General features: G+C 40.8%; 1 protein-coding gene across 1 annotated transcript in view; it reads left to right on the top strand.

Annotated features, from left to right (window-relative positions):
• LOC140482347 (uncharacterized) overlaps window positions 1-26,094 on the top strand; it is a 57,316-nt gene that overhangs the window by 9,377 nt on the left and 21,845 nt on the right. The window contains exons 2-5 of the mRNA XM_072579667.1: window positions 828-1,014; window positions 17,778-17,938; window positions 18,842-18,930; window positions 20,966-21,030. Of these exons, the coding sequence (XP_072435768.1) occupies window positions 832-1,014; window positions 17,778-17,938; window positions 18,842-18,930; window positions 20,966-21,030 (498 nt within the window). The 5' untranslated portion in view covers window positions 828-831. The remainder of the gene's footprint in view (window positions 1-827; window positions 1,015-17,777; window positions 17,939-18,841; window positions 18,931-20,965; window positions 21,031-26,094) is intronic.

The raw sequence follows: 26,094 nt of genomic DNA, 5'->3' as shown, positions 1-26,094 counted from the left end.
GTGATATCTTGATGAACGTCCATATTACAGAGGAGAAGGTGCCAGATGTCTTAAAATGCATAAAAGGTGGATAAATCCCGGGATCTGATCAGGAAGATGGAGGCGAGACTCCAGCTTTCAGAGGCAACACATTAATATCAATTCCCAAGATTCCAGTAATTACTTTTAATCAAATATGTTTGTACTTATAGTTATCATGTAAATAAGCTTTCTTGTTCTTTAAGAACAGTGTTAAAAATCATTCAACACCAGGTTATAGTCCAAAAGGTTTATTTGGAAGTACTAGATTTTGGAGTGCTGCTCCTTTATCAGGTGGTTGTGACCTATACAACCACCTGATGAAGGAACAGCGCTCTGAAAGCTAGTGTTTCCAAATAAACCTGTTGGACTATAACCTGGTGTTGCGTGATTTTTAACTTTGCCCACCCCAGTCCAACACCAGCACCTCCAAATCATTTAAGGACAGTGCCTCTTATTTCCAAACTCTACATGCTGTATCTTCTACCACTAGTCACTAGATAGTTTATCACAGGACTATGCCAAAGGAGGATTGAGGACAGAGACAGTCATCTGCAGCTGGAATCAAACCTGACTCCCTGGCATTGTGAGGCAGCAGTGCTAACGACTGAGCCACCATGCTGCCCCTGTCGCCCCTCATGCTTTCTCTCATATTGCACGTGAGAAATATCTGCTGGTCGCTCAATACAATTCCCACTAGATTGCTAAACACACAACTTACACATATGAATTTGCATTTCTGTGCAATTATGTAACAAGATAAGACAAATCGATTTTTAAAATTTGATCTGTTTACCATTTTGATACAGCAAGATGAAAAAGGATGAAATGAATCCAATGCTCGACTTCTTGGTTACTACATCGGAAGGCAAGCTGGAAACTATAGTACAGAGTCAAAATCGAACTAATGACACAGAAACAAAGAGCTTCAATTTAGAGCACTCTGACATGGGCTGTATGCCTCTCACTGATGCAGCTGAGAAAGGTTATACACAAGTAAGACCCATATTATGTCATACTTTTACTAACTATCATGACCTAAGTTCCCTTCCCTTTATTAATAACTTTAAAAGACTGCACCTTATTAATTTATAGATTAAAGTTTCTTTCTGTGCTATTTTCCTAGATGACCACTCCTGGTAACTTGTGAGATTTGCTACCATTGCTAGTGTGTGATACTCATTAACACCTACTTGTGGTCATTTGTTGTCCTTGTTTAAGATGGGGATAGCCAAAGGAGACTCCTGCATGACCTGCCTCCCTATCCTACCTTTCCTGGAGGTAACCCATCAACCTGACTGTATCTTCGGTTTATCTCCCTTCCTGCTAGCTCCTGTAAATTCCTCATTGCCTCTACTGCCATTACAAACACCTATGATTTCCCATGGATTTAACTAGAGTCATAGAGTCACAGAGTCGTACAGAATGAACACAGGCCCTTTGGCCCAAACTGATCCATGCCGACTAAAATGTCCATCCACGCTTAACCCATTTCCTTGCACTTGGTCCATATCCTTCTAAACCCTTCCTATCCATGTATTTGTCCAATTGCCTTTTAAATGTTGTTAATGTACCTGCCTGAACCACTTATGCTAGCAGCTCATTCCAAATATGTACCACTCTCTGTGTAAAAAAGTTGCCCCTCAGGCTCCCATTTTTTCATTCCCCTCTAACCTTAAACTGAAGACGACTAGTCCTTGATTTCCCAACCCTGGGAAAAAGACTGAGTACATTCGCCCTATCCAAGCCTCCCATGATCTTATACACTTCGATAATATCCCCCCTCAGTCTCCGATGCTTTAAAGAGAACACTCCTGGCTTATCCAACCTCTCCCGGAAAACTCAGACCCTTGAGATCTGGCAACATCCTTGTAAATTTCTTCTGCACACTTTTCAGTTTAATAACATTCTTTCTACAGAATGGTGACCAAAACTGAACACTCCAAGTGTGGCCTCACCAACAAACTGTACAACTGCAACATAACTTCCCAACTTCTATACTCAGTGTCCAGACTGAGGAAGGCCAGTGTACCAAAAGCCTTCTTCACTGCCGTATCTACCTGTGACCCACTTCCAGAGAACTGTGCACCTGAACTCCAAGATCCCTCTGTTGCACTACACCCCTTAAAGCTCTACTATTCACCATGAAACTTCTACCTTGATTTGACTTTCCAAAAGGCAAAACCTCACACTTACCAATATTAAACTCCCTTTGCCATTTCTCGGCCCCCATCCCCAGCTGATCAAGGTGCTGCTGTAATTTCTAATAACCTTCCATACTGTCCACAATACTGCCTATTTTACCATCATGTGCAAACTTACTAATCATGCCTCATACATTTTCATCCAAATCATTGATATCGATAACAAACAGTAATGGACCCAGCACCGACCGCTGAGGCGCTCCAATGGTCACAGGTCTACAATCCGACAAGCATCCTTCCACTATTACCCTCCGCTTCCTACCATCAAGCCAATTGTGTATCCAATTTGCCAATCTCCTACATTTGGTCCAGTAGGAAGTTGAGCCTTCAGTTTTCTATCCATTAGTGATTCTGATGGTGATAAGACAAATTGAAGTTGAGTGGTCATGTAACAAGGTCAGCAATTTTTTTCAAAGGGCTTTAATGCCTGGACCCCACAGTAAACTTCCCCGTTTGACTGTGGCTATCTGGTGAACTTGCTCAAACCCTGAACTGGCTTTAGACCAACTGAAAGTCATTAGCAAACTGTGATCCATTATCTGACATTACCTAATCACAGATGACATGTAACAAACATTTCATTCAAGAATCTGACAACTAACCCTATGGATAGTGGAGTTTTCACTTGTAACCAGTGGGAAAAGTAATCAGCGGCAACAAGGTAAAAGCATCCATCAGAGATAACTAGGTCTGTTCTCATTCATTCTTAAAGTTGATATCTGTAGCTGTTGTTGTTCAGGCCTATGAATAGCACAAGTTTTACACTCAGCTACAAGGTCCTCAATCTCTTTTGAGATCCTTAGCTCCTCTTCCAGTTCTGAAGAAGAGTCATATCAGACTTGAAATGTGACTCTTTTTCTCTCTCCAAAGATGCTGCCAGACCCGCTGAGTTTCTCTGACATTTTCTGTTTATATTTTAGATTTTCAGTATCTGTAATGTTTTGCTTTTAATTATAAAGAAAAATATGTTGTGAAGGAACCTTAAGGAGTTTGCAGACAGATATAGATAGGCTAAGTGAGTGGGCAAAAAGCTGGCAGATGGAGTACAATGTGGAAAAATGGAGAGTGATTTGCTTTGGGAGGAAAAGTAAAACAAAACAGTAAATAATAAAAACATCTGTGGATGCTGAAAATCTCAGAAAAAACAGAAATTGCTGGAGAAACTCAACTCACGGGTCACGAGAGTCAAAACATTAACTCTGTTTTTCTCGCTACAGATGTTGCTAGACCTGTTGAATTTCTTCAGCAATTTCTATTTTCGTTTAAGAAATACCGTATTACCTAAATGGAGTACACCTGCAGAATTCTAGGGTGCAGAGGGATTTAGGTGCTCTAGTGCACAAGGTCACAACTGCATGCAAGTACAGTAACATAATCAAGAAGTCTATTGGGATGCTATCCTCTATTACAAAGGTATTGAATATAAAAATAGCAATATTATGCTTCAGTTATGCAGAGAATTGTTGACACCACGAATCAAAGAATGTCCAGTGTTATTGTCCCCTTACTTGCAGAAAATGGGAGTGCATTGAAGGTGGTTCAGAGGAAGTTTACTACATTGATACATGTCATATGAGGAAAGATTGGACAGACTGGTCTTGTGTTCAGCGGATTTTAAAAAAAAGAGGTACAATTTGGTTGACATTTGTAAGATGCTGAACAATCCTGACAAGGTGGGCGTGGAAAAGATGGTTACACTTATGGACAAGTCCAGAATAAGGAAGTGCATTGGAATCAAAGTCGTTAAATCTTTTTATGACAGAGATAGTTGGGCAACCAAAAGTTGTTCAGAGGTAGAACATGGAACAGATACAAACAGATTGGTTAAGATCCCATTGAATGTTGAAGCAGTATCAAGCAACTGAATAGTTTACTTCTGCTTTTATTTTGTATATTCATAATCATGCACAAACATAATTTTGACTAATTGTCCCTATGACATGGAATAAAACAGAAGTTGTAGCATGCAGACCAGACTGTGTATATGATTCCAGCAAGCAATGAGATTTTAAATGAGGATGAGGCTCTTTGTAGAATGAGTACAAGTAAGGAAGTGAGTGTAGCAACATTTGCTGATGAGAACTGATTACATAAAAGGTACCTCATCAGTATTTATGGTAAACGATAGAGCTATCTCAACAAAATGATGGTGAAAATTGCAGCTGGCAGACCAGATTAGTAATGTAGACTTGAAAGGTGTGAAACTTGATATGTCTATGACATTGTGTAATCATCTTTCATATGTAAATTGGTGGGTATGACACTGGAGACGTCCTTCAAGTTATCTTTATCCTTCTTGGACCCTCTTCTATTGCCGGCAATGTTTCATTCCTAAGCCTAAATTCCTGAGGCAGCACTTCAAAATCAGTACCCACAAAGCAGAAGGTTCTACAGGATGCAACAATCTTCTTTGATACTTTGATTTGCAAGTTTTGATGCCAAAGTTTTGACAGTAATGCTAGACTTCAGAGGCTACTGGAGCAAAGTCCCACAACAGTGAAATTTCCCTATCTGCAAATAGAGGAATTACCAATGGAGGCACTGCCAATTTCTGGTTAATTATTTGTTTACTTTAATTTAGCTGAACCCAGAAAATACATCAATGCTAGTGTCATCTGGCTGATGGAAGACCCATCCCATTACACTTTGCTTTATCATTGTTATACAGATTGCAAGCTAGGTTTTTAAGAAAGGATAGATATCATGTTTTTTTTATCACAACAATGAGACAGTCATACATGTAACTAATTCTGGTGTCTCAGGAAACCAGCTGTCTGCTGTAACCAGAACCAGCTTTTCCAACAGATGTCTATTAAAGTTTTCCTAAATAGGGATCTTCACCAATGTTATGATGTAATAAATAATAGTATTCTGGAGAATCAATGATGTAACTGAAAGTATGTGAAGGGAGCAAAGAATGACATTACTATCCAGTTGCAATTAATGCAATTTGTAAAAGCTAGGCACAGTCGTTAAGGTTTGAGGGGAATCACTATGAATCAAGCACCATTTGCTGATTGCCCAAAAAGAGGAATGAATTGGGCTTCGCATGATTTTTGCTTGAGCTTTGTATTTGTTTCCTTCTTAATTGAAGTGGTTACAGCCAAGTGAATTCAGCACATGAATTTTGCCAATTTTTGTAATTTACTTATTGGCATAGCTCACCTGAGAAGAAGGTGGTGCCGCTGTTTTCTCAATAGATTTCTTCCTGAACATATAACTCACAAGACAAATTCAGAGGATGGTTACAAAACAGTCACATTTGGGTAACACAGGCATTGCATACTGGTCAGATTGGGTCAGTACTGCTGATGTCCCTCCCTTAAGAATATTAGTGAATCCACCAATTTAATGGTCATTTTACTCCTGTCACACTAACACATCTGAGGATTTACTTTTCTGAATTATTAGTCCAGGCATCTGGATTATGAGTCCACTAGCATATTACACTACAGTTTGAAAGATGCATGCACACTTAGAGAAATATTTGGATTCGTATAAAGTACCTTTCATCTTCAAGCTGTCACCAAGCCCTTCACAGATTAGTTTCAAAATGAAATTGTTAATTTGTTGACAAAAATACAACCAATCTTCACACAGTAATCTCCTACAAACAGTGCTAAGACAAATGACCAGTTAAGGCTGTTTTATCATAGTGTTAGCAGTAGGATAAACTAAGCTAAGACTGTGGAAGATCGTCCAGCTCCTTTTCTTGATTAGTACTATGGGATCTTTTAAAGCTACCCATATGAATAGACAGTACCATAATTAAAAACTCATTGAAAAACATGCACCTCCAAGAAAGCTACATTTTCTCATATTTGCACAATATTGTCAGTTGGATTATTTTCTCAAGTCTCTGAAGAAGATCTTGAATCCAAACTTAAATGTGAGCTACTAAATGAATGTATGCTGTGGCTTCAAATGTCTAATGACATCCATACTGACTATACACACTAATCCTACCTATGTAATCTTTGACAACTAGATGAGTACTTAAATTCTTTGAAGTTAGACCACAGAATTCCTGACTACTACTTTTAGAAATAAAAGAAACAAAAAACTTTTAACTAATAATGCATTTTAAAAATATGCTAGGAACAAATTTTGAAGATTGTGACAAGAATCCATTTAAAGTTGCTTGATAATGCAAATGTTATCCAGTTATGAGGAAATGGTGCAAATGTTTGCCTTAATCTGATTAGGATTGAGTCTTCATATACTGAATAAAGTTACAAAAATTTTGACAAGTTTCATAAAACATAATTATTGCTCAAATTTCTTTGATAACCTTTTATTTGTAGTCCACATTCTATAGATTCAATGAAATAATCCTTTCTTATCAATCTTCAAAGAAACTGTGATTTCCCCTTCAAGGTTCATGGGGAATCAATAATTAATCTCCCTTTGGAGCTGGCTGAGTATGAGTTTCCTTAGTAACAGACTATGCCCTGCCCAGCTGAAACTCATCACCGGAAAGTTTGACCTATTGAGTAGAGTCCCTATCCCTGGACTTGGAGGCCAGGGTTCAAGTCCCACCTGCTCCAGAGGTGTGTAATAACATCTTTGAACAGGTTGATCAGAAACATAGGTGAAATAAAAAAAAACTTGAGAGGTTGCGTTTTAAAAAAAAATCCCAAATAAATAGACTCTTCAATATTGCCTGTGGCCATATTAATCTGAAAACACCCGATCGCGTAAGCTAAGCAGACTCAGGCGAATTAGTATGATTAGATTAGATTAGATTCCCCACAGTATGGAAACAGGCCCTTCAACCCAACAAGTCCACACCGACCCTCCGAAGAGTAACTCATCCAGACTCATGCCCCTCCCCTACGTTTATCCCTGACTAGTGCACCTAACACTATGGGCAATTTAGCATGGCCAATTTAGCATGGCCAATTCACTTGACTTGCACATCTTTGGATTGTGGGAGGAAACTGGAGCACCCGCGCAGACACGGGGAGAATGTGCAAACTCCACAAAAACAGTCGCCCGAGGCTGGAATCAAACCCGGGCCCCTGGCGCTGTGAGACAGCAGTGCTAACCACTGAGCCACTGTGCCACCCACTGAAGGAAATAAAAAGAATAGTACTTGGACTGGAGCCCTCTTGGGAAAACAAAGTGCAGTAGACTTGGGGGGCTGTCTTATGGCATAGTGGTAGACTCCCTATGTCTTGAATATGAGGCCCAGGTTCAAGTTCCACTTGCACCAGAAATGTGTAATACTGTCTCTGAACAAGTTGATTAGAGAAATAAAGCAAACCCAGGGATGAGTCTGTGGAACTGTCTGTCCTAAACTGGGACTAGCCTATGTACATCATGAGCAGTTGCTGTATTTTGGTGTTGAATAATAAAGGATGTTCCTTTCCAGTTGGGTTTCCTGAGTTAGTAGAGAGCCAGTCAGACAAGCCATGCACCAACAATTGTTTATTAACTTCGGAATCAAAGTTAATGACATCTAAACATATTCATTGAGTGTGCAGATATTTAGTAGATATGCTAACCTCTTATTGAGGTAAATCATGCTTAATTCACAACATCATTACCTCTATCTCTAATTGAACACAGAGACGATTCCAGGATCCACTCCACCTGGAATGGGGATCAAATCTGATTGACAGAAATCAAAAACAAACTGTCTGTCCAGTCAACTGAGGTAGACAAGCAGGAGGCTGGAAGAACACAGCAAACCAGGCAGCATCAGGAGGTGGAGAAGTTGATGTTTTGGGCCTAACCCTTATTCAGAACTAGGGTGTAGGTATAGTGGGAGCTGCACATAAAGGGGGTGGCAGCGGCAGGGTGGTGAAGTGGGGACAGGTGAAGACAGGCAGAGGATATGACCTGGTTGGTCAAAGGGAGGAGTGAATCTGGTAGGTAGCTGGGAGAAGTGGAGGGGAAGGGGAAGGGCCTGGGAAGGGTGGTATGGGATGTGAAGGGAGGTTATTTGAAAATGGAGAACTCAATGTTGAGTCCTCCTGTCTGCCCAGTGGAAGATGAGGTGTTGTTCCTCTAATTTGTGGTTTGGTTCATTGTGGCACTGGAGAAAGCCAAGGATGGTCACATTGGAAAGGGAATAGGAAGGGGAATTAAAATAGGCAGTGACTGGGAGATCCAGTTGACCCCTGTGGGCCCGGCTGAGATGCTTGGCGAACTGTTCCCTAAGTTTATATTTGATCTCCCTGATGTAGAGAAGCACCTGAGGCAGTAAACTAGGTTGGAAGAGAGGCTCTGTTAACCTGGAAGGAGTGTTTGGGGCCCTGGATGGAGGTGAGGGGGATGGTGTGCCAGCAAGTTGTGCATATTTTCCAGTTGCAGAGGAAGGTACCTGGAGATTCAGGGGTGTTGGTGGGGAGAGTGGTGCAAACCAAGGATTGGCGGAGAGAACAATTCTTGCAGAAAGCAGAGAGGGGTGGGAAGGGGATAATGTTCTTGGTGATGGGGTCGAGTTGGAGATGGCAGAAGGGTTTAAGGATGATCCGTTGGATACGGAGACTGGTGGGGTGGTAGGTGAGGACAGTGGGGATTTTGTCTTTTTGCATTTGGTGAGGGTTGGGGTTTAGAGCAGTGGAATGGGGAATGGAAGTGGTGCGGTGAAGGGTTGTCTGGATGACTGAGGGGGGGAAAGCACGTTGTTTGAAATAGGTGGATATCTGGGATGTTTGGGAGTGGAATGTCTCCTTGTCCGAGCAGATACGGCGGAGGTAGAGGAATTGGTAGAATGGGATGGAATTCTTGCAGAATATTGGGAGGGAGGAGGTGTAGTCCAGGTAGTTGTGAGAGTCTGTGGGTTTGTAGTAAATATCTGTCTGGAGACTGTTGCCGGAGATGGAAATGGAGAGGTCAAGAAAGGGAGGTGTCCGAGATGGACCAATCGAATTTGAGGGCAGGGTGGAAGTTATGGGTGAAGTCGATGAACTGCTCCAGTTCAGCCTGGATGCAGGACGTTGCACCAATGCAGTCATCAATGTAACAGCAGAAGAGTTGGGGCACAGTGCCTGTGTAGGTACTGAAGAGGCACTGTTTTTACTGTGTGGGAGGAGGTGCAATCCAGGTAGTTGTTTTTACTGGGTGGGAGGAACTGAGCCAGCCAACCCCCACAAGGATGCTGAGTTGCTCTGGAAACATATACCTTTACGTGTATAATAGAGCCTGAGCTAAGGATCGTGATAATAGAATCCAATTTCTTTCCTTCACATGGCTGATCATGAATCACTCCCATTCCTACCTGCCATTGGCTCATATTGGAAAGGTTTGCAGATCAAAACTCACTGGCTGCATTATGAACATGCTTTCGTTGACCATCAAGACCTTGGTTGAGCTTTTGGACAAAGGGGCAGGGATGCTATCCACTGTGCCACAAAACCTCCTTTAGGGTCACTTACAAAGTTAGTTATAAGGGTCACAATGGCAGATTAGTTCTGTCGCTTTAGCTCAGCATTAGCTATTTTATAGATTATGACTGTATGGACAAGACCATTGTCAGACATTGATATGTACTAATAAGATGAGTTTAGAATTACACTGACATAATAACATAGACAATCAATTTATTAATACCTGTGTCTTACTAATTAATGTTCCATGAATTTCTTCAGCCTTACTGAAAGGAGCTGCCCAATTCAGTTGCTTATCTCACCTTCCTAAACTTCACAGTAATGAATGTCCTTCTGTGTGGATCAATAAGGCCAACCTATGAGCTAGCAACTATATCTGGACTTGCCAGTTTAAGACACTGAAGATGAACATTTAGGTTAACAATTTTTTTCTTAAAGTTTCTTTTTATATGTAAGTTAATATTTCCTATCATTGTTTCCTTCTTACAAGTTGTCCACCTGCAGAATACAATCATTGAGTTCCTCTTTTCTGTCACTGTGATGATTCTTTAATAGAATTAACCAAATGAGATAAATAATGTTGATAAAAAGCATGAATTGATTGTTTGTCTAAGTCTGGCATTGCTTTAAGGATTACTGTCTGTTGCAAAAATTTCAGTAGACCGGTGATTGTAAGATATGGAACTTGAGGCCCACAGATAACTAAAAATATACAATTGAAAGCAATCTTATGATAGTTTACTTTTAAGAACAGCAGTTTATAGATGATACATTGTTAAACACAAATGAAACTACGTATCTGTGGCAGTGGAGGGTATTTCACAGATACCAAAGGACAGAAGGATGGTTTGGCAGAGTATATTGATCTCAATAGCTGGTGAAGATTTGGAGACACTGGTGTTGGACTGGGGTATACAAAGTTAAAAATCACACAACACTAGATTATAGTTCAATAGGTTTATTTGGAAGCACTAGCTTTCGGAATGCTGCTCCTTCATCAGGTGATTGTGGAGTATAAGATTGTAAGACACAGAATTGAGAGCAAAAGTTTACAGTGTGATGTAACTGAAATTACATATTGAAAAAGACCTGGATATTTTGTTAAATCTCTCATCTTTTAGAATGACCATGTTGGTTTCAGTTCTTTCATATGTAAATCGCAAAACGTTTTTTAGAAGTTACATTCTCAAGTGCACTTTAACAATTGGTGTCATGTTGGCCCAAATAAGGTATTGAAGGCTTTAACTCCCTGTGAGACAGCCTCACAGGGAGTTAACACCTTCAATACCTTATTTGGGCTGACATGACACCAATTGTTAAAGTGCACTTGAGAATGTAACTTTTAAAAAAGGTTTTGCGATTTACATCTGAAAGAACTGAAATCAACATGATTTAGAGATGGGGTGTACAATGTTAAAAATCACACAACACCAGGTTATAGTCCAACAGGTTTAATTGGAAGCACTAGCTTTCGGTGCGCCGCTCCTTCATCAGGTGGTTGTGGAGGACACAATTGCAAGACACAGAATTTATAGCAAAAGTTTACAGTGTGATGTAACTGAAATTATAGATTGAAAAATACCTTGATTGTTTGTTGAGTCTTTCAATTGTTCGAATACTATGATAGTTTCACTTCTTTCATGTGTAAATCACAAAACCTTTTTTTAAATTTGGATTCTCAGGTTAACTGTAACAATTAGTGTTAGCTAGACAATATGTTGAAGGTGTTAGCCCCCTGTGTTCTCTGTCTGTGCCATAATGTTTAGACTGGTTCTAATCTTAAAAGTGAGAAAAGAGTCTTACATGAATTCATGCAGTTTTTGAGCAAAGTACAATGTAACTCTGCAAGTACAAACTCACCCCACAAACATATATGTATATACGTGTGTGTGTGTGTGTATGTGTGTGAATGTAGGAGTGTCTATGTGTGTGTGTATAGTGCAATGGTGGTCACCTGTAGTTTGACATGAACCCAAGGTCCCAGTTGAGGCCCTCCCTATGGGTACTATCAGCCTCTGCTCGGCCACTTTTGGCTGCAGCCTGTCCCAAAGTCTGCCTCGGAGGATGGTCACCTGAAGGTCAGAGGTCGAATGTCCTGGATCACAGAAGTGTTCCCCAACTGGAAGGGAACACTCATAGAGTCATAGAGATGTACAGTATGGAAACAGACCATTCAGTCCAACCTGTCCATGCCGACCAGATATCCCAACCCAATCTAGTCCCACCTACCAGCACCCGGCCCATATCCCTCCAAACCCTTCCTATTCATATACCTATCCAAATGCCTCTTAAATATTGCAATTGTACCAGCCTCCACCACCTCCTCTGGCAGCTCATTCCATACCCATACCACCCTCTGTGTGAAAAAGTTGCCCCTTAGGTCTCTTTTATATCTTTCCCCTCTCACCCTAAACCTATGCCCTCTAGTTCTGGACACCCCGACCCCAGGGAAAAGACTTTGCCTATTTATCCTATCTATGCCCCTCATAATTTTGTAAATCTCAATAAGGTCACCCCTCAGCCTCCGACGCTCCAGGGAAAACAGCCCCAGCCTGTTCAACCTCTCCCTATAGCTCAAATCCTCCAACTCTGGCAACATCCTTGTAAATCTTCTCTGAATCCTTTCAAGTTTCACAACATCTTTCCGATAGGAAAGAGACCAGAATTGCACGCAGTATTTCAATAGTGGCCTAACCAATGTCCTGCACAGCCGCAACATGACCTCCCAACCCCTGTATTCAATCCTCTGACCAATAAAAGAGAGCATACCAAACGCCTTCTTCACTATCCTATCTACCTGCGACTCCACTTTCAAGGAGCTATGAACCTGCACTCCCAGGTCTCTTTGTTCAGCAACACTCCCTAGGACCTTACCATTAAGTGTCTAAGTCCTGGTTGTCAGCCAAAACAGCCTAACCTCTCCAAACCGCAAATTTACATTTATATAGCACCTTTCACAACCTCAGCAAAGTGCAATGCCACCACTGTCATACTTTCACAGGGTGGCCATCGTTGTAATGTGAGGAAATGGGGTGGAGGGTAGCAAGACTCCAAATGAGCAGATACTGTGTTTCACTGATGTTCTGAGGGGTATGTACTAAAATGTCAAGCCAACGAGGCAAAAAAACTGCTCTTTTTTGAATGCTGTGGGATCCTCCAGGTCCACTGGAGAAAGGAGGCAGACGCAGCTTTCCATGAATTTGACACAGTCGTAAGACCATTTACACACCACCACCAAGCAGATCAATTACAAGACATTAAGCCGCATGAACTTATCAGAAAACAAACGATTATCACAGCACGCTGTCAAAATATTGCCAGGATTAAATGCCAAATTCACCAGAATTGTCAAATAAAAACCATGTCTTGTCAACCGAACTCCAGCAGAGTAATGCTGAGTGCATATTGGTGCTAGAAAATGTCCGAAAGTGGACCTATGGATACGATAGGCCCTAGATAATGAATTACATTCCACATGGCACCTGTACCACGGAAACCAGTTTTCTTCAAACAAGTTTTCATTTTACACCAGCAGGTCATGCAGATCTGTCCAAAATTCCACCTACACATACCTGATTACACAAGCCAAACCTGCCCGGCTAAATGACTTCTCGTCCGGAAATCAAAGCCACAAACCAAGATAGTAAACCTGTGCAGAGAGAGAGAGCGCTAGCTCAGTTATAACTGCAGGACTGTGCCCAGATCTGGGCACCGTAGGTACGGGAGGATTTGAGAGCATTAGAGAGGCTGCAGAAAAAACTCATGAGGTGGGGTGCCAGGGATGAAAGACCTCTGTGCAGAAGCTGGGCTTCTCCCTTTTGCAGAAGAGGAGATTTGATGGAGATGTTAAAAAAACACGAGTGCACAGTAGGTTGCGAATAGCATTCCCTATGGTTGGAAAACCGGGAAGCAGCAGAAAACCAATGCAAGGTGATTGGCAGAAGAAGCAGTGGGTGGTGGTTTTCTTTCTGATAACATGCAGAGTTGGGTTCTTCGTGAGACAGACGCCTTGAAGTTTATTTACAACACCACGCTATTTACATAGAACATAGAACCGCCTTTTATCCTACTCTACATGTCCTTTATTGTACTATCTTTCATGTGCCTATCTAAGAGTTGCTTAAAAGTCCCTAATGCATCTGACTCTACTACCACTGCTAGCAGTGACCAGAAGCAGTTGTCTGTCTAAGGACAGCACTCTAGGATGTAAAATAAGTACTCTGCATGAGAAAATAGCAAGAGTTTCTTTTAATTTGATCTCTCTTGTTTGGAGCTGTCTTTTCCTTCTCCTTTCTAACAGCTCCCCATTCCCACTGCAGTTTCCCAATCTTACCCCAATCTTTCTGTCATTCTCAGGCAAAAGAGAGCCAAGCTCCTTGTATATGCCTCACTCCCCCACCCCACCACAACATTCCCAGCGCAGGCATCCACCCCAACTCCCCCACTCGTGATGCAGGCCTCCCCCTACCCTACACCTGACGCTGGCTTTGCCTCCCACTTACTTGGGCCCTGACTTACATCTTGGTTCCTCAGCTCCCCCATCAGCAGTGCATGCACATGGACTATGGAATGCACAGGTGCTTACTATGGCCTGTCTTGTCATGACCAGCTGACATTATAGGCCACTGCACTGGCCATCTTTGGGATAATCAGTCTGTTTTAGTTTATGTCAAACTAAGTGTTATTAGATTAGATTAGATTACTTACAGTGTGGAAACAGGCCCTTCGGCCCAACAAGTCCACACCGCCCCACCGAAGTGCAACCCACCCATACCCCTACATCTGCCCCTTACCTAACGCTACGGACAATTTAGCATGGCCAATTCACCTGCCCTGCACATCTTTAGACTGTGGGAGGAAACCCACGCAGACACGGGGAGAATGTGCAAACTCCACACAGTCAGTCACCTGAGGGGGGAATTGAACCCGGGTCTCTGGTGCTGTGAGGCAGCAGTGCTAACCACTGTGCTACTGTGCCGCTAAACACTTGCATGGATGAATAAGTATGTAAAGTCCCATCTTCCATTCTTAGCAATGTGAACATGAAAGCCTGAATCAAGAGTCTTTGCTGAGGTGGGCTTATATTATGCATATCAATCCTGAATAAGCATTTCTATACTTATTCTACAAAGCATAATTTATCCAAGGCCTAATTTCTTACATGAATAATGTTTAAAAAGAAATTGAATTGCCAATTAATTGTTGTACAGATGACAAAACAAGATTTCAAATTTTAAGACTTAGAGTCATAGAGTCATAGAGATGTACAGCATGGAAACAGACCCTTTGGTCCAACCCGTCCATGCCAACCAGATATCCCAACCCAATCTAGTCCCACCTGCCAGCACCCAGCCCATATCCCTCCAAACTCTTCCTATTCATATACCCATCCAAATGCCTCTTAAATGTTGCAATTGTACCAGCCTCCACCACTTCCTCTAGCAGCTCATTTCATACAAGTACCACCCTCTGCGTGAAAAAGATGCCCCTTAGGTCTCTTTTATATCTTTCCCCTCTCACCCTAAACCTATGCCCTCTAATTCTGGACTCCCCAACCCCAGGGGAAAGACTTTGCCTATTTACCCTATCCATGCCCCTCATAATTTTGTAAACTTCTATAATGTCATCCCTCAGCCTCTGACGCTCGAGGGAAAACAGCCCCAGCCTACAGGGAGAAATCAGCCTCTCCCTGTAGTTCAGATCGTCTGATCCTGGCAACATCCTTGTAAATCTTTTCTGAACCCTTTCAAGTTTCACAACATCTTTCTGATAGGAAGTAGACCAGAATTGCATGCAATATTTCAACAGCGGCCTAACCAATGCCCTGCACAGCCGCAACATGACCTCCCAACTCCTGTACTCAATACTCTGACCAATAAAAGAAAGCATACTAAACGTCTTCTTCATTATCCTATCAAACTGTGACTCCACTTTCAAGGAACTATGAACCTGCACTCCAAGGTCTCTTTGTTCAGCAACGCTCCCTAGGACCTTACTATGAAAAATATAAGTCCTGCTAAGATTTGCTTTCCCAAAATGCAGCACCTGAATTAATCTCCATCTGCAACTTCTTAGCCCATTGGCCCATCTGGTCAAGATCCTGTTGTAACCTGAGGTAACCCTCTTCGCTGTGCACTACACCTCCAATTTTGGTGTCATCTGCAAACTTACTAACTGTACTCTTATGCTCGCATCCAAATCATTTATGTGTAAATGACAAAATGTAGAGGACCCAGCATCGATCCTTGTGGCACTCCACTGGTCACAGGCCTCCAGTTTGAAAAGCAACCCTCCGCCACCACCTTCTGTCTTCTACCTTTGAGCCAGTTCTGTATCCAAATGGCTAGTTCTCCCTATATTCTGTGAGATCTAACCTTGCTAATCAGTTCCCATGGGGAACCTTGTTGAATGCCTTACTGAAATCCATATAATAATATCTACCGCTCTGCCCTCATGAATCCTCTTTGTTACTTCTTCAAAAAACTCAATCAAGTTTGAAAGACATGATTTCCCACGCACAAAGCCATGTTGACTATCCCGAATCAGTCCTTGCCTTTCCAAATACATGTACATCCTGTCCCTCAGGGTTCCCTCCAACAACTTGCCCACCACCGAGGTCAGGCTCACAGGTCTATAGTTCCCTGGCTTGTCCTTACCACCTTTCTTAAACAGTAGCACCACGTTTGCAAACCTCCAGTCTTCCGGCACCTCACCTGTGACTATCGATAATACAAATATCTCAGCAAGAGGCCCAGCAGTCACTTCGCTAGCTTCCCACAGAGTTCTCGGGTACACCTGATCAGGTCCTGGAGATTTATCCACCTTTACCCATTTCAAGACGAACAACATTATTAACAATCCAATCTCTATGTTGACAATTTATTATTTAAACCAGTAAACAGGACATTCCCCTTTTGCTTTTAGCACAATCAAAATCACACTTCACAGTCTGTCCAATGTTAGTGTGTATAAGCACCTTGCAGCCTTCTTTCTAATAAAACAGTCTGAGGTTATTGTAATCTCATACAATCAAATACACAAGTGTATTGTCTTGCAGATTGCAAAGCAGGTCATATGACCCCCTCCATTTTACCTTAAGTTAAAGACAGAGGATAGAATTTTCTGGTCACACTGGAGGTAAACTCAGAGGTTGGAAGGGCATTTAATCTGGTAGGGTAATGGTGCAACTGATTGACATCTCCTATCTCCACCAGTATTAAGTTCTGGACAGGATGATCCATGGCTGAACTTCCCAGCACATTGTTAATGCAGGTCCTTAAGCGACAAACTAGCATTGCCCCAACTGTAATGGACTTGCTGACAAGAGACCCTCCCAGAGATAAAAAGGATGCAGGCTATATGATGACAGGGGGAAAAAGGGGGAGTTTTGATCAAACATGCTCAAAGAATGGTTATGTGCATGGATATGGGGCAGTATTGATGACAGGGAGATGCCCACTGTGCACCACCTCCTGCCATTGCCTCCGACTCCCTGATACCCTGTTCCATAACCTCTAACCTTGGAAACCCCTCCCTTTCACAAATCATCTACTTTCGTCCTGTATCCTTGGGTTAATGCCATTGTCAGTGAAGGGACTCTACTAATGATGCGGTAGGAAGTTCATCCATGGATTTTCCTGCCCAGAATGTAACTCTGGTGCTCCTCAGGCAGAAGTCGTGACCTGTTCTGTGACATTGCTGAGTGCAGGAATTGCTAGCCAATGATTATTCAGCATTTCTTACTACAAGAAATTTCTGCCTATGGGAACCTAATTCCAGATGAAGGCCTGTCTGTGGTTTCAGACTATCCTGATCAGCAGAAGATCTAGTCTTTCATTAAAAGATGCAGAGTAGGTACCTCACCAATTTTGCAACAGCTGGGAGAGACCCTTGCCACCCCCAGAAGATTCCACCCACAGTCCCAAATTATATTGATCTTCTGATTCTCACAATTCTAACAGAATATTAACGAACGGTGAAAGGAAAACTTTTCCACTACTCTTTTGAAGAAGTACAAACTTAGAAATATTTGAAGTGATAGTGTGGGGTAGGTTGTTGACCTCAAACAGTGATGCAGTTCACTCGTGAGCAAATTATTGTGGCATTGTTTTTTTCCTTAAAGCGATGGCTTGGAAAGCACATTTCTAATTCTACCAGTTAAAATCCTTGCACAAACAAGTTATTCAATATGTTATAATATTTTATTATTTTCTTCCAGTTTGAAGAAAGATTATTGGATATAAATTACAACAAACATGATGGCCACACTCCCCTTGTATTAACTGTACAAGATGTGGACATGTTGGAAAAACTGAGAGATCTTAAACCTGCAGAATACAGACCAACAGAGGTTGTTCAAGAATTTCTTGAACATGACGAGTAAGTTTAAATTTAGTACAATGGAATATATACTGTCTTCAAACTGTCGATTTACCTATTTTGGTATTGGATTCAGGCCAGTTTTTCTTTCTTATAAACTGTAAAGCAGGTGTAAATGTAAGCTAACTGGGTCCAAATTACATTGAATGGAAGTTTTCCATTTTTCGTTGAAGTGTAGGGAGCAAGTGTGTTAGGTAGTGACTAACACATCACCCCACTGCCAAGAAAACTTGCCGTATCATGTAATGAAACACAGACAGACAGAGAGTAGGTGAGTTTCTTGGTTAATCACAGACTTGGATGTTAGTGTCCTAAGTCCTAAAGTGTGTAGATAGAACTGTGCTCCTCAGGGCTCCATTGGTGAGAAGGTAGGTTTGTTTTCAACTTTTCTTGTGGATTTGAGGTTGCAGAGAGAAGGCAATCAGGGAGGTCAGTGGCTTGGACAGTGGGGTGGCTTTCAGAGACCACCTTCTTGCACCCCCTTTCTTGCCTCTGATTGCCCTGGGGACATTATGGTGGGCAGGTTAACCTGGCTTCACAGTTGAGAAATTCTCCAACTTTATCACCTGCCAGGGAGGACGTTGGTGGTTTAAGTATGTGGCCATTAATTGACCATTGAACAGCCTAAATTGCTGGCAGGTCAGGAGGTCACGTGTGCATCTTCTCACCCTCAATATATTTAGTGAGATGGTGAGAAGGGAATGAGTTTCTCTCCAAATCCTCACACCATTCTCTTTTGCGTTATCTCTCTTGCCACCTCCAGAAGGGCAAAATCACATTTAACATCTTGAGTAGTGATTGATATTAAATTGCCAGTTCATGCCAGTTCATCAAAGGCAAAGTTAAATAAACAATAATATTTTTAAAGAACAATTGAATTAATTTTTTTTATGATTCAATCAGAAGGTCGGTTAGTCAGTATGCAGCCCAAGTGAAAAAAACAGCAGGAAAACATCTGACAGATGTACTACCAAATCAACTCTCACTACAAGGTAAAAACCAAAAAGAAACTGTGGATACTATAAATCAGAAACAAAACCAGAAATTGCTGAAAAAGCTCAGCAGGTCTGGCAGTATCAATGGAGAGAAATCAGAGTGAACACTTCGGGGCAAGTGAACCATCCTCAGAACTCAAGGCATCAGTTGACCTGAAACATTAACTCTGATTTCTCTCTGTCAATGCTGTCAGACCTGCTGAGCTTTTCCAGCAATCTCTGTTTATCACTTCAAGGTAAACTTCCTTCTATCTGTTTTAACAATGATTTTCAAGGAATTAGTGAGTCAAAATTATTTGTTTATAATATACTTTATTGGAATATAATGTGAAATAACTTAGATAATGATAATCAATGTATCAATACATTTGAGACCATTAGAAGTTAAATGCTTGAACCAGCAAAATATTTATTTATTAACAAAGACAAATGAGTTAAATTAGAAATATCTGAAATACTATTAAAAATAATAAATCATGTAAGATAAATGTAAGATAAAATATATTACATTATTTTTATTTCTTTTAATCTGTAAAAGATCTGTCATATCCTAATAGCTAGCTAAGAAACTTTGGATACTATATTTAGCCTTTTTTTATAGCTAATTATCTACAGGAGCAAGAATCAGTTTATTTTCTGTTTATGGATGTTATATCCAGTTCTGAAACCTGATTAAGAACCTTGAGAGTCAAATCGATCCAAATAGAGCAAAATTTCATATTAAATTCAACATCACACTGATTATCATAGCTGAAAGATAATTGCACAATTGTGTATGGCTTTATGTATTCACCAGATAATGGTTTTACAATATATTGGGCTGAACATTTCTGCTTTTGGCTAAGTGTCAGTTTAGTGAATTTTCATGCAAGTTTTCTCATAATTTACTAAAGCCGCCTCATTAGCTACTGCACCCCTTTGACCTGATTCTCGCCACATCCTACCACCCATTGTCACTATAAGAACTTGTCTCTCACCAACCATCCCCTGAAGAGGCTGGCATACCTGGCACCCATGTCTTTTTAAAAAGGCTGCTGTGCAACCAGACAAACATTGGTAAACCTTTGTTGGCAATGAAATGGCACAGCTGCCACAAAGTCATGCTGTCAGTGTCACATAGCTGGTATGACTGACACTGCCTCGTACAAACATTCTCTCACCTTTGTTGCTGGTTAATTGCCAGGCCCTTGAGTTTACCTGTCCTTAGCTATATCCGATCTAAACAACCTCTCTAAGTCACTGTCAGTCTGTTCTCAGTGCCCAATTATAGGCCCTAAAAGTCACAGTCACTCTGATCTCAGTTCCCAATATCGATCCAAATCTTGTCAATGTCCAGCAGGGATAATCCACATACAGGCAAGTAATCAGACTATTTCAAACATACGTTTTTGTTGCAATCAGTAAAAGCAAACACAAAAAAAATTATAGGTTGCATTCCATCAACATCAACAACGAAAACTCTTTGCAGTAAGCAGTGAACCCAAAGTTGCTAGGTACATGCCCTGACTCCCATGTCAAGAATTCTCAGAGTTTAGATTGCTTGTGGCAAGTGGTATGATATGAAGTTACATAATCACGAGTTAGACGTAAGGGTGTTATGAACAAGCAATAATCCCCCTTCTTGGGCATATTAACTAGTGATAATCACATCTCAATGCCTGGAATTTGCTTTAAAAATGTAGTGAGTTGCTCCCAATATCAAAACAGGCTTCACTGGGCTTCTCATGCAATTCTGCCCATATTTCTCACAATAGCCCGTGTGCTCAGGCCCCTATAAAATTCCATTTAGAATATTCAATGAACCTTTAAATGGCAAGAAAGAAAATATTATATTTGAATAGGTGAATGGCTGAATATAAGAAGAAGTCTTAAGAGCAGGAACAAATTTTGCAGATATTAACAAAAATTAAATTAGGCTCTGCTCTCAAATAGAAACAAAATAATTTAAAGGAAGTGCTGTCCATATTGGTTAAAGAAAGTCTGTGGTTTGCAAGCTGAGGACTCTCTCATAATGTAGCATAACCATTTTTAGGTAGCTTCCTGGCATACGGAGAACAGAATTGTCTAAAGGTCGATCTGAGCACCTGCAGTTCACAGGTAACAATGTGTTTCATTTCTTTTTGAAAAGAAATCAAATCTGAGCAAAAAAAACATTAAATTTAACGTAAAGGATTTCTTTTAATCTTCAGTGATGTTGATTAGATGGAACCTATAATTATCCTAGAAATAAATATTTTGATACTTTTGGCTCGAGGAAAACAGGTGTATGAGAAAGTATTTGAATTAGTTGCTGAATCATTACAATGGGAAGGTACAACAATATAGTGCCCTTGTCCATTAGGTACACGATTCTTGTGTCTGGTAGAGATGAGAGCACAGACTGCTGGGAAAAAAATGAGCAAATTTCATTCAAGTGGGAGAGAAAAGAAAAATAGGAAGGAAGGATTCAGTTATCATCCATGCACGTACCGACTTCATAGATAGAACTAGGAAAGAGGTCATGTTGAGGGATTACAAGCAGCTCGGGACTTAAAAGCAAAATAATGAAGGTAATAATCTCTGGAAAATGACCTGACACATGTGCAAATTGGTTTGGGTAAATAAAATTGGTGAGGTAAACGTGTGGATCAAAGATCAGTGTGGGAGAAATGGTTTTGGATTCATGGGGCACTGGCAGCTGTATTAGGGCAAGAGAAAGCTGTACTGTTGGAATGGGCTTCATTTGTACATTGCTGGGAGCAGTGGTCCTGCTGAATTGTTTAACTAGGGTTGTAGATAGAGCTTTAAACTAATTAGTGGGGGCAGGGGGAGAGTACAAAAGAAGCAAAGTTTAAAAAATGAAAAAAGAAATGAGAGAGCAAAGGTGCAAAGCAGTGAAGCAGGGAATGATGATCAAAGTCTGACAGGAAGGGGTCGAAAATATATGAAGAAGAGTACAGCATAATTCGAACTAGAGAGAGTATCAATGGTAAAAAGTCAAAGCTTCAAGTTCTATATTTGAATGCACATAGTATTTGTGACAAAATTGATGAGTTGACATCACAAATAGAAATAAATGAATGTCATTTGGTAGCTATTACGGAGAATGGCTGCATGACGAACAAGACTAAGAATATTCACGAGTATTCAGTGTTCTGGAAGAATAGGTAAAATGGAAAAGGAGGTGGTGTTATTTTATTAATAAAGGAATGCAGGGAAATGGTGAGAGGTGATGCAGTTGCAATAGATCATGATTCGGAATCAGTTTGAGTGGAGATAAGAGATAGCAAGGGAAAGAAATCATAGATGGGAATTGTTTACAGGCTTCATGAAGGATTGGTCACTGTAGGACAAAGTACAAATCGGGAAATAACGGAGACATGCAAGAAAGATACTACAATTGTCACAAGTGATTTAATTTGCTTATAACCTGGAGACATCAGATGGATAAAGGTAACATGGAAGACAAATTGGAAGTGTGCATCAGGGATTATTTCTTACACAGTACATTGCACAACCTAAATGGGAACAGGCTAATTTAGATCTAGTAATGTGCAATGATTTAGGATTAATAAGCAATCATGTAGTTAAGGATAGTGATCACAATATGGTAAAACTTCAAATTCAGTTTGAAGAAGAGTAACTTAGTGTTCTCAACTTAAATAAGGGCAGATTTATGAAGAAAGAGTTGTTTAAAGTGAGCTGGGAAAATAGATTAAGTGGAAAGTTAATAGATGAGAAGTGACAGACACACAAACAAATCTTTCAAAACACTCAGCAAAGATTTATTCAATCAAGAAGAAAGACTCAATGAGAAGGAGAAACCACCTGTGGTTAACAAAAGCAGTCAAGTAGAATATTCATTCAAAAACTAAGGTATACAAAGCAGCGAAACCAGTGTTTGGTCAGAGGTTGGAGAATTTTTAGGAAACAGCAGTGATGACTAAAAAGCTAATAAAAAGGGAGTAGATTAATTATGAAAGTAAATTGGTAATAAATATAAAAATAACAGAAAAAGCTTATATATTTATATATACATATGTAAATATATATATTAAATAAAAGAGTAGTAATAGTAAGTATGGGACTCTTGGATGTGCAAATGAGGAGTTAATAACAGAGAACAGGGAAATGGCAGATAATTTAAACCAATACTTTGCATCAGTCTTCACAGAGGAGGATGTTTTGAACATTCCAAAGATAACCAAACTATTAATGTTAGGAAAGATTTTATAGCAGTTTCCATCACAATGGACAAAGTATTTTACAAACTGATTAAAGGCCAGCAAGCCATAGCAGTCTCATGGGCTCTCTCCAAAGTATATAATGGAAGTCACAGCACCAGAGTCCCAAGTTCGATTCCAACCTTGGGTGACTGTGTAGTTTGCACATTCTCCCTGTGTCTGTGTGGGTTTCCTCCAGGTGCTCCGGTTTTCTCCCACATTCCAAAGATGTGCAGGTCAGGTGAATTGGCCATGCTAAATTGCCCATAGTGTTAGGTGCAATAGTCAGAGGGAAATGGGACTGGGTGGATTACTCTTCGGAGGGTCAGTGTGGACTTGTTGGGCCAAAGGACCTGTTTCCACACTGTAGGGAACCTGTCTACCTATCTAATATAATCTAAGTGGCTGCAGAAATAGTAAAGGTGTTGAGCAAAATATTCCAGAACTCATTGGATTTCGTGAAGGATCTTGATGGAAGTGGATGAGTGTAATGTATCCAAATTTGCTGATAATACAAAAGTAGGTGGGACATTAGGAATCTCCAATAGGCTGAGAGTGGACAAAACATAGTAAATGGAATTTAATTTAGGAACATGCCATGCGCTGTGGTGGAATAATTAAAAGGCAGAAATAGAAAGAGATTCCAAAATATAGTTCAACAAAAAGGGATGGGGTGTTCTTGTGCATGATAAATAAAATGTTAGCATGCAGATGCTGCAAGTAATGAGGCCTGAAATAACTTGACAGAGGCTAATGTGGCCAGGGAATTAGTCTCAGGCACAGCCCAGAAGGGGCAATGCCTATGTGAAGGAGAGGGTAGGGATCAAATCAATGGAATTGGAGGGGAAAATAAAGCACTCCACCCACCCTACCCCCTCCCCGGCAATGCCCAGCTCTCCCTAAAGGCATCGAAAGTGTTGGTGGACACTACATTTTCCTTCTCTAAGGACACCTGGGCAAAAGTCCTGCTTATTTTTTTGTTCTCTACCCCCACACTACTACCTAACTGCGGTAGTGCTTATTTTTCCCAAGCACCCATGTCATGTGTGTGCAGGCGTAGGACAGAATGGAAAACAACAGGTGCTTAAATCTTTATTTTTATACCACCACGAGGAAGAAAGGAAACATCCGAGTGGCCAGTGACAAGCAATGCCCTCCTCAAAGGGCAATGCGAGTCCTGCTTATATTTGTCAGCCAGGGCTCCTGAATTGGCCCAGGTTAACAACCCCAATCAAGAATCTCATAGTCAATGAGATCCACCTGGCCCTCAGGGAAGTCTCATTACAACTATGCTGGGTATTGGTGAGGCTGTACCTGGTATGCTGTGTTTGGTCCCTGTATTTAAGGAAGAATGTACTGGTATTGGAGGCAGTTCAAAAGAGGTTCACTAGGCTGATTACTAGGTGAAGAGTTTGACTTATTGAGAATAGCTAAACAGGTTAGGCCTTTATATATTAGTGTTTAGAAGAATGAGGTACAATCTATTAAAACATGAAAGATTTTGAGGGGCTTGACAGAGTAAAGGTTCAGATTTAAAAACAAAATACAGCAGATGCTATAAATCTGAAACAGATTCAGAGAATGCTGGAGAAACTCAGCAAGTCTTGCAGCATCTGTGAAAACAGAAACAGACTTAACTTTCTGAGTCTGGTACGACTTCTTCAGACTGTTGAGAATGATATTTCTCAAATGGAAGGGGAATCTTAAACGAGGAGACATAGTTACAGAATAAGGTGATACTCATTTAAAATTGAGATGTGACAGAAGTTCTTCATCCAAAAGGTACTGAATGCTTTGCCCCAGAGAATTATAGATGTCAGAGTCATACAGCATGGAAACGGACCCTTTGGTCTAACTAATCCATGCCAACCAGGTTTCCCAAACTAAACTAGTCTCATTTGTCTATGTTTGAACCATATTCCTCTAAACCTTTCCTATTCATGTATCTGTCCAAATGTCTTTTAAACTTTGCAGCTGTACCTGCCTCTGGCAATTCATTCCATATACGCATCACCCTCTATGTGAAACATTTGCCCCTCCTGTCCCTTTAAATCTTTCCCCTCTCTCACCCTAAATCTATGCCCTCTAGTTTTGAACACTCCTACCCTAGGAAAGAGGTATTTACAATTCACCTTATCTATGCCTTACATGATTTTATAAACCTCAATAAAGGTCGCCCCTCAACCTTCTATACTCTAGGGAAACAAGTCCCAGGCTATCTTGCCTCTCCTTATAACTCTGTCCCAGTAACAACCTTGTAAACCTTGTTTGCACCCCTTTCAATTCACTAGCATCCTTCCTATAACAGGGTGATCAGAATTGTACACAGTACTCCAAAGGTGGGCTCACCAATGTCCTGCAACATGATGTCCCAACTCCTATATTCAATGCTTTGACCAATGAAATTTGCCAAATGCCATCAACATCACTCTGTCTACCTGTGACACCACTTTCAAGAAACTTTTACCTGAACCCCATGTCTCTGTATTCAACAACACTGCCCAGGGACCTACCATTAAATGTATCAATCCTGCCCTGGTTTGTCTCACCAAAATGCAACACTTTGCATTTATTTAAATTAGTCTCCATCTAATAGTCCTCAGCCTATTTGTCCTGCTGATCAAGATCCAGTTGTACCCAGATAACCTTTATCACTGTCCACAATAGCACCAATTTTGGTGTCATCCACAAACTTACTAATCATGTTTCCTATATTGTTTATTTAACTAACAAACAACAGGACCCAACACCAAACCCTATAGAACACTGCTTGTCACAAGCCTCCAGTCCGAAAAACAGTCCTCTACAACCACGTGCTGTCTTCTACTGTCAAGCCGCTTGGCTAGCTCTCCCTGAATCCCATGTGATCTAACTTCACCAACCAGTCTACCACATGGAAATTTGTCAAAGGCCTTGCTAAAGTCCATGTAGACAACATTTACTGCTCTGCCCTCATCTA

This window comes from Chiloscyllium punctatum, chromosome 10 (assembly GCF_047496795.1).
Source record: "Chiloscyllium punctatum isolate Juve2018m chromosome 10, sChiPun1.3, whole genome shotgun sequence".
Taxonomy (NCBI): domain Eukaryota; kingdom Metazoa; phylum Chordata; class Chondrichthyes; order Orectolobiformes; family Hemiscylliidae; genus Chiloscyllium; species Chiloscyllium punctatum.
This window is presented reverse-complemented; position numbering and strand designations above follow the sequence as displayed.